Below are 9,563 nucleotides of genomic sequence, written 5' to 3'. Positions count from 1 at the left end.
CCTGAAGTGCCCTTGGGCAGAAATAGCAATCTTGTTTGGCAAGGCTTTCAGTATGGACTATTTTCATTTGGATAGCAGTTTTATGTAGAACATAGAATTTCAAGTTTGGTAGTATGATTTTTATTTACATACACACATACAAAAAATATTTAGAATTTGTAGCTACTGGCCCATCTGTAACTTTTTGAATGTATTAAGAGCTTTGGAAGGGGAGAATACTATCTTCTCTTCAAAATTTTGAAGTATATAATCCCCATTTTTAGACTAGGAAGGTAAATCTTATGCATCAATGACTATTAAATTTGAATGCTTCCCCCCCTCCCGCTTTCTTTAAAGGTTTGATTATTTATGAGACTAATACCATGTTTCCAATCCATTGCCTGTAAAGCATCCTTAAGTATGGAGAACTTCATTCTATATGAGGAAATTGGAAGAGGAGATAAGACAGTTGTTTATAAAGGAAGACGAAAAGGGACAATTAATTTTGTTGCTGTTCTTTGCACTGATAAATGCAAAAGAGCTGAAATAACAAACTGGGTAAGTAATTTTTTTTTTCCTGCTAAATCTAGGGAAAGACACAGTTTACAAAATCCTCGTAGCACAGGCAATATGAAAGAAAAATACCATGTGCTTCTTTACATGGAGTTTGTCAACATTTAGATCAGCTTCTTAAGATTTTATAGTCTTATACTTTACATAGAGTCTTATTTTAATGTATTTATTTCTTCATCTGATTTTATAGTTGCTAAATCACATGCATAAACCCATATTTACAGGCTTACTGTTTCTATGATATGTTAGAACTTGTAAAAACTGTTACTTGCATGTAGTAGTTTGCTTTATTTTGTTATCAGTTGTGCAAGTCCAGTTGTAGAAATACCTTCCAGTAAATAATCAGTTTCTTACTTACCAAGAAAAAATTATTTTTGATGAAGGAATAGCATTTCAGGTAAATCAGTTCTGGTTGGTAAAAGCTTGGCAAAGCTTTAGACATATAATACTTTATGGAAAAGAAACTGTAACTGATCATAGAATCATAGAATGGTTAGGGTTGGAAGGGACCTCAAAGATCATCTGGTTCCAACCTCCTTGCCATGGGCAGGGAAACCCTCCACTACACCAGGTTGCTCAAAACCTCATCCAACCTGGCCTTGAACACTTCCAGGGATGGGGCATCCACAACTTCTCTAGGCAACCTGTTCCAGTGCCTCACAACCCTCTGAGTGAAAAATTTCTTCCTTATATCTAATCTACATCTGCCCCCTTTCAGTTTAAATCCATTGCCCCTTGTCCTATCACTACACGCCCTTGTAAAAAGTCCCTCTCCAGCTTTCCTGTAGGCCCCCTTTAAGTACTGGAGGGCTGCAATAAGATCACCCTGGAGCCTTCTCTTCTCCAGGCTGAACAGCCCCAACTCTCTCAGCTTGATATAGTTAGACATTTCAAATATATTATTTTTCCAGTAGATAAATTTTGTTTCTGTGGTGGGTTAACCTGGACTGGATGCCAAGTGCGCACCAAGCTGCTCTATCACTCCTTCTCCTCAGCTGAAGAAGGAAGGGAAAATATAACAAAATGTTGGTGCATTGAAAGAAAGGCAGGGAGATCACTCACCAATTACTGTCATGGGCAAAACAGACTCAACTTGGGGAAATTAGTTTAACTTACTACCAATCAAATCAGAGAAGGATAATGAGAAATAAAACTAAGTCTTAAAATGCCTTCCCTCCACCTCTCCCTTCTTCTCAGGCTCAGCTTCACCCCCGATTCTTCTACCTCTTCCCCGCAAGCAGCGCAGAGGGAGGGGGAATTGGGGTTGCAGCCAGTTCATCACATGTTGTTTCTGCTGCTCCTTCCTCCTCAGAGGGAGGACTCCTCACACTCTTCCCCTGCTCCAGCATGGGGTCCCTCCCACAGGAGATAGTCCACCATGAACTCTTCCAACACGAGTCCTTCCCGTAGGCTGCAGTTTTTAAAGAACTGATTCAGCATGGGTCCTTTGTACAGAGAGCAATCCTTCAGGAACAGACTGCTCCAGCATGGATCCTCCATGGGGTCACAAGTCCTGCCAGCAAACCTGCTCTAGCATGGTGCCTGCTCCAGTGCAGGCTCTCCATGGGATCACAGCCTCCTTTGGGTACATCCAGCTGCTCCAGCATGGACGTCCATGGGCTGTAGGGGAATCTCTGCTCCGGTGCCTGGAGTACCTACTCCCTTCTGATCCTTCACTGACCTTGGTGTTTGCAGAGTTGTTTATGTCTCATATTCTCACTCCTCTCCTCTGGAGGCTGTTCTCCAGCAGTTTTCCCCCACCTCCTTCTTAAATGTATTATCACAGAGGCTCTACCACCATCACTGATTGGCTCAGCCTTGGCCAGTGACAGGTCCATCTTGGAGCTGGCTGGCATTGGCTCTGTCAGACATGAGAGAAGCTTCTAGAAACTTCTCACAGAAGCTGACACTGTAGCTCCCTTGCTACCAAAACCTTGCCATGCAAACCCAGTACAATTTGATATTCCCTCTCATTGTTTCAATGATAATTTATTGGGTGATTAAACATCTTAGAAGCATATTTGTCTTAGAAAGCCCTTGAGGGTACCTGACATATCACTCTGACAAGATAGAGATGCTTCTATAGAGATTAGACCATGTAGATGTGATAGAAATACAGATTTCCAGGAACCCTTGAATTATTGCTTTTGCCTGATAAGATTAAGAATGAAGGAAAAATTTATCTTTACTTCTTCTTACTGTATTCAACGTATTATCTCACATTTGTGTTCTCATTGAAAAAGAAAGTAGGAATGCAAGTTTGACTGCAAATTCTGATTTCCAGTTTGTTATTTTTTTAGGATACAGGAAAGTTAAATAGTGCTTATGGTTTTGGGTTTAGGAACTTCCCTCCCCCCCTATATTTTTAAAATAGATGAGTTGGGCAAGGTCTGTAAAGAAAGTTATATTTCCTCAGAATACATGTAAAACTTAAATATTTGAATTGGAGAATAATTGTAGTGCACTGGAAAAGGTAAGAGGACAAACAGGTGTTCTAGAGTAAAGTTGTGTTGTCTCTTCCCCCTGCCATAAATGCTTACATGTTGCTTCCTTTTCCCCCCAGTTAAGTATGTGAAAAACTTTGTTGTAGGTTCGTCTGACTCATGAAATCAGACACAAGAATATAGTGACGTTTCATGAATGGTATGAAACAAGCAACCATCTCTGGCTTGTGGTGGAATTATGCACAGGTAAGATAAGCTCAAAAGATAAAAATTTATTATAGAGTGAGTATTTGTAAGATATTCCTTATGACAGTTTCTCCACAACAAATACTTAGATCTTTGAAAAAGCTGAATAATTATCTGATTATGAACTTGAGAATCCTATTTATATGTAAAAATGTTTTTGCTTTTGGAAACACTTTTAGAAATCGATTGAAGTTATATCTCTCCTCTACTTCACTGTACATGTATGTTAAACGCTGATTGATGTGATATAATGTTGGTTTTTAATAGCTGAAAAGATAGGGCTAATCAGGGGAACTTGTGAGTGGTTGGAAGGCAGCTAAGTAAAAATTACTTGGGAAGAGTTTTCTAAGGACTGGCAGCTTTGGCATTCTCTTTTAATTTTATAGCACACAATAATAAAGAGACCAAGGAGCAAATCAAGTCATAATGTACAAATGACTTAATGTTGTTCAAATGAATTTTTTTAATCAAAGGGAAATTCTGTAGCTAATAGTAAATTATATGAATTTTCTTCATATTCAGCAGAAGCACTTTGACTTTTATATTAAGACGTTGATTTGGGAGCTCTTAGGACTCAGGTCTGCATTAAGCGACTCACTGAGTTTTGATAGGTTCTCATCAATCTATTGAAGAAATCTTTGAAAGTTTTTTCTCATCGCGATGACTGCATGCTTTAAACTCCAGATAGTGTGCTTTGCTCCACGCGGAAAGACAAGAAGGCCAGTTGTGCAAGTGGTGCATGTTAAGATTTTGGTATCTGGAGTTTGTTTTATAGTACAAGTCCATATTACACTCAGCCTTTTCTTCTATCCAGAATTCTGTTTCAAAAATTACTGAAGAAGAGAAGCTACAGGTTCTGGAAAAAAAATGAGGTCATTCTTTCAATGAGTAAAGGCAAAGTTCATGGCTTATGTAGAGGCTTTCGTCTATTTCTTAGTCCAACTTAAGGGCACATATTTAGTTATTAGACAAGCAGCCTTTTATTCAGTACAGCTTGAACAATTATAATGTGTTTTTGCCTTGCAATGTTGCAGTTTGCTGCAAGGAGAGTGCCTTGAAGCTAGTTTACTTATACATAGAACAAGACATGGATTTCTTACTAATTTTGTAGAGCCTTGAAAACTGGGTTTGAAATATGGAAGATCTCTCTCACTTGTCTCAAAATGACAAAGTGACTTTCTGTTATCAGATGCAGCATACTTCTGTGCTGCTGGTTTCATTTTTTTTTTTCTTTGTATATTTAGTCACACTATGGAATTATTCTCTTTGTAGTCCTGTAAAATACATTATAAAACCAGTAATCAAACATGATAGGAAATTCTTTATTATAGCTGTGTAATGTGGGCTTGGTTTTAAAGGAATGACTGATTTACTAAACAGCATAAGAAAGGCTTAGAAAGAGAATAATTTTAAGATTCAACAGTGTTGAATAATTTGAAGAATGCTGTGATGACAGGCCTTTTAGTCTTGCTAGTCTATGAAAGAAATTACTAAGCAAAGGGAAAAAAGCTCAGGAAAATCTATTATGTGATTTGGAATAAAAGGTCTAGTATCCGTTTCTATGAAAAGCTCTCCTAATCCCCGTTTTCATTCAGAGACTTAATATTTGTGTGTCTCTTTTTTAATGTTTTTTTTCATCTGCATGATTAGGCTAAGATATAAATAATAGATAACCAAGGAAACCCGTAGATAAATCACAAAATAGAAACTGTAGTCTTAGGGGAACAGGTTTGGTGTAGGAGTTGTAAAGGACCAAATGAGGTTGAGGAAAAGGATTTTAGGAGAGATGGGAATGTGGAGTTTAGGATAGGAGACTGGGGTGGGAAGGAGGAGAAAGACTGAGCAAAGAGTTTGTGGGAAAGAAGATTAGAAGTCCAACCATTAGGACAGGAACGGCTCAAATGAGATGAGTCTGAAGACATACCTGAGAATCAGAGGGATGTGAGGGAGTAGGTGATGGGAGAGGAAGAGAGATTTTTGTGAGGACAGAGAAAGTGTAACAATCAGTGGGGGAAAGCGTAGAGAGTGAATGTGAAGTCGAGGGGAGGACACAGGTGATAGGGGATGTACATGAGGGTTATTTGGAAGGCTTTGTAGGTGTAATCTGATCAGAAGCAGAGGGAAAGTTGGTTGGAACTTAATGGAGTAGTGTGTTGATTTTGGAAGGACGGAGAAGAGTCTCATGTTAGGATGAGAAGTCTGAAGAGGTACGAGTAGGACTTGCTGGGCCAGGAAGATGGGATTTGTGTGCGAAACCTGGAAAATGAAAGTTTAGTCCTGGATATTTTTGTTTTATTTTGTGGTTGGTTTTTTTTTTTAATTCTTTTTTTTCTTGAAAAAAAGAAAAGAGAGACAGGAAGGGATGAAAATGAAAGAACTGGGGCACAGGAGTCAAGAGAAGGACTGTACAGGAATACCATGAGTGAAGAACAAACAAAATAATTTATCTGTTGGATGTTGTTGGCCTCAAGAGAATGTAACCTGGTTTTAATATTTCTGTTGTCTTTGCATTCAGTGGAAAATTGCATGTCGTAGCTTTAGCACTTGTTCACAGAAGTTGATAGCCTGTGCTTGGTATTTTTTATTCTTCTAACTCGTGCAGCAGGGATCTGGTTAAGGAGTTTGAATAAACCCATTGGATACTATGACATTGTTGACGTGAAACATTTTCTGCGTTTCTTTTTTCCCTTCTGTTTCCTTTGTAAAATAAAACAATATTAAAGTAATTTTGAAGTCATGCACTCGATTTAATTGTATTAAAAATTAAGATTTTTGTCACAGTGTTGGAAATAGATTATTTTTTCTGTACATTTTGGACTTTTTAATTATTGGATAATCTCAAGAAATATTTTTATCTACTGATAATGGTTTTGGCTTGACATCTTTTGAGAATTTATACAAAGTTCTTGGGACTTATTTGCATGGCATCTTCTTTATATACGTTTGCTGACTGTGTGTAAACATATTTCAGGAGGTTCTCTAGAATCTGTTATCGCTCAAGACGAACATCTACCTGAAGATGTAGTGAGAGAATTTGGTGTTGATTTGATTACTGGTTTATACCATATTCATAAGCTTGGAATTATATTTTGCGAACTGACGCCTGGAAAGGTAAGGAGGAGTATTATTTATAGGGGACACTGTATGTTACTTTGTATGCCATCAATGTTTAATTCATTTTTTCTCTTTTACTGTTTGGAAGAGGCTTACCTCAGACTGGAGTCCAGTTAAGCTTTACAATGTATGTGAAGGCAGTGAGAGACAAGTCTATAGCTTGAATATTTTATGATCTAGTTGATTTCTCTCTCTGTTGTGTATTCGGTAAAATGTGATAGGTTCTCTCTGATTTGGTGTACAGGTTTGAATTAATAAAGGATTTTAGTTCTCTGTCCTCGGACATATAACTTCATTATTATACCTGTTCTGTCACGCTGCAGAATATTGTGAAGTCATAGAAATTGCTAATGAGGGAGTAAAGTTAACTAAACTTTCTTCGTTACTAACCTTTTGTATTGTTTCCAAATGCCATTTAAATTACTTAAAAATCCTTAAGTAGTTTCTGATCTGTGTATGTGTGTGGAATTTATGTATAGTTTTGTGGAAGTCCATGTTCATTTGTAAGTTACATAGTAACCAGAATATGACTATAACCAAAAATTCTTGCTTAACAACAGTTGTTTTTTGTCTTGATCTGTAAATGATCAAGTTGCCCTTCTCTGAATTTTCCGTAAAATCATGCACAACTATACTATGCTTCTGTCACTTGTGGGTCCAAAAGCAGTAAAAAAATGTGTGAATAAAGCATAATGGAGATGCCTCTGTATTCTTTCAAAGAAGAATGTAGCTGTAAAGTATTGCTTTGAACACAAAATACAGAGTGCTAAAGGCAGTCTGCTTCCCCCCCCGCTCCCCCCCATCTGACTGAATGGGCTATTTCTCCAAACAACATTTTCAGGATTTTGAAGCTTTTAGTTATGAGAATAAGCAGTGACCACATAGAGAAAACTCTCATGATCATTGGACAAAATCTTAGGAATTTTCTGCTAAATAAAATTAGAAAGATCCACTTTTTTCCCCTCAAAGTGATGTTTCTTTTAACTGCACTTTTATTTTTCTATACAGTTTTATTCTACTTCAACTTTCTTTTCTATAGTAGCATCGTTTTTCATTTAGATTTAGTAATGAGGAAACAAAAGTGCACATTAAACCTCTTAAGGGTTCTATTGTGAAATTCTGTAATTTTTTGGTTATAAGAATAAAGAGAGTGTTGTCTTAAAAGAAAAACTTTTCGATGTTTCGATTACAGTGATTATCTCTATGTACTTAAATGATTTGAGATTGTGGTGGATTTTTTTTAAAAAATTATTTTATACTTTGTACTGGAAATTTCAGCAGTCATCAATTTTAGTATGTGATACTTGTATGTTGGATTATGTTTATTTTTCTAGATTCTGCTGGAAGGGCCTGGCACTTTGAAATTCAGTAATTTTTGCTTGGCTAAAGTGGATGGTGAAAACTTGGAAGAGTTTTTTGCTTTGGTTGGATCTGAAGAAGGTGAAAGAGATGTCAGTGAAAGCACTCCACAAAGATACCTGAAAAACAGATTTAGAGGTATAATATTTTTACTAGTCAAAAGTAACGTATACCAAAGGGACAGAATGAAAGTTGGAAAAAGCCTTTGTTTGAAGTAGTTTGGAGAGAAGACCTTGAAATAAAGTAGTTGTTCATCAGTCTGTTGGGGCTGACTAAATTTCTAGAGAAACAGAATAATTAATTCTGTTGTGTTATCATTTGTAAAGATTAATGTGTTTGCTTGTGTCTTTGCAATGGAAACTATGATCTGTATGTTTTCTGTAAGCACAATTCCCCTGCACATGGGGAATTTTTTAAGTAAGTTCAAAACAAAATTTTGCTCTTAAGGAAGATTGTTCAAAGAGATCACAACTTACAGAAGGAACAACACATGCAAGTGAGTAGAAAGAAAAGAAATTTTACTTAAATGGTAATAATTCTAAGTTTCACAAAGCCAGTTTAACTAAGAGTTGGAAAAATATACTACTTCTGTCTTACACCAAATGTATGACATATTAGCAATTCCTGACCTTTCCTGCTTTTTGTAGATAGACTCCAGGTTATTTTTAGATTGAAGCTCTTATGTAGGTGATTATAGACTGTAGTATGCTTCTATAACAAACTTTCAGCATAACATAACTGGAGGTGGCTTGTTTTAAATTTCTTTTTGCATCTTGACATCAAATCCCTACAGTACAGTTTAATGTACAAACTGTCTATCTATCCTGAGCATGTTTTCACTATTTTGTAAAATAATCTTAATTTTTCTGTGTAGAAAAAAATAGAAGCAAAATTTCAAGAATTAAAAAAACCCAAACCCCCAAACGAAAAAAAAGAACCCACCCAAATTGACTATAAGAGTGAGATTTGAAATATTTCAAGGTAGCTAATTAATTAAAAATGTTAGTTCTTGGTTTGGATTTGCTGAGGAGGCTTAGTTATTAATTACTGTTTGATGAAAACTATGGTGGAAAGAAAAACCCTGTGAAAAATACCTTTGGTCCTTAATTAATTTCAAATATCATCAGCTAAGTGTGAGTAGTAGAATTCACTTATGTAGCCCTATAGACACGCACACACCTCCAACTCCTCCTGTTTATTTCCTATGCTCTGTGCGTTCGCATAGGGGCATTTAAGTTAGGTCCGTGATGAAACTGACTTAACTGGCTGGAATTCCTTTCTGATGCTCTTCAGGTGCTCTCAGCTTGTCTTGATCAAGCCTGATAATATCCCCATCCCTCTTAAAGTGTAGTTTAAAGCCCTGTCAATGAGCCCCACTAGCTGATATGCAAAGATCCGTGTCCTGCTTTGAGAAGGGTGAATCCCATCTGGCGGCGGCAAGCCTGGTGCTGTGTAGGCCATCCCGTTATTGAAAATGCCAAAATTTTAGCGGTGACACCAGCCATGGAGCTGTTTATTAATAGACTGGGCATGTCTGTCTCTTCCAATGTTGCTGCCTGTAACTGCAACGAGAGAGGAAAAAAATAACCTGTGCTCCAGATTCCCTTACCAACCATCCCAAGGCTCTGAAGTCTCTTTTGATTACCCTTGGACTACGTATTGCGGCTTCATCACCACCCACATGGAAGAGCAATAATGGGTAATAGTCCGAGGGCTGTACCAGGCTAGGAAGTTTCCTAGCGACGTCCTTGACAGAGGCCCCAGGGAAGCAGCAGACTTCCCTAAGATGAGGATTTGTCCGGCATATTGGACTCTCTGTTTCTCTCAGAAGGGAGTCGCCTACAACTA

General features: G+C 37.3%; 1 protein-coding gene across 3 annotated transcripts in view; it reads left to right on the top strand.

The window, feature by feature from the left end:
• Nucleotides 1–348: 348 nt before the first annotated feature.
• The window catches only part of ULK4 (unc-51 like kinase 4), a 240,899-nt gene continuing 231,684 nt past the window's right edge, over nucleotides 349–9,563 (top strand). For 2 of the 3 annotated variants that reach the window (XM_086614587.1, XM_086614589.1), the window contains exons 1-4: nucleotides 400–537; nucleotides 3,143–3,242; nucleotides 6,214–6,353; nucleotides 7,691–7,853. In XM_086614587.1, coding sequence (XP_086470713.1) covers nucleotides 400–537; nucleotides 3,143–3,242; nucleotides 6,214–6,353; nucleotides 7,691–7,853 — 541 coding nt within the window. Of the gene's footprint in view, nucleotides 538–3,142; nucleotides 3,243–6,213; nucleotides 6,354–7,690; nucleotides 7,854–9,563 lie in introns of all 3 variants that reach the window. The other variant, XM_086614586.1, reaches the window with a different exon arrangement.

Source organism: Tauraco erythrolophus, chromosome 7 (genome assembly GCF_009769465.1).
Source record: "Tauraco erythrolophus isolate bTauEry1 chromosome 7, bTauEry1.pri, whole genome shotgun sequence".
Classification (NCBI taxonomy): domain Eukaryota; kingdom Metazoa; phylum Chordata; class Aves; order Musophagiformes; family Musophagidae; genus Tauraco; species Tauraco erythrolophus.
This window is presented reverse-complemented; position numbering and strand designations above follow the sequence as displayed.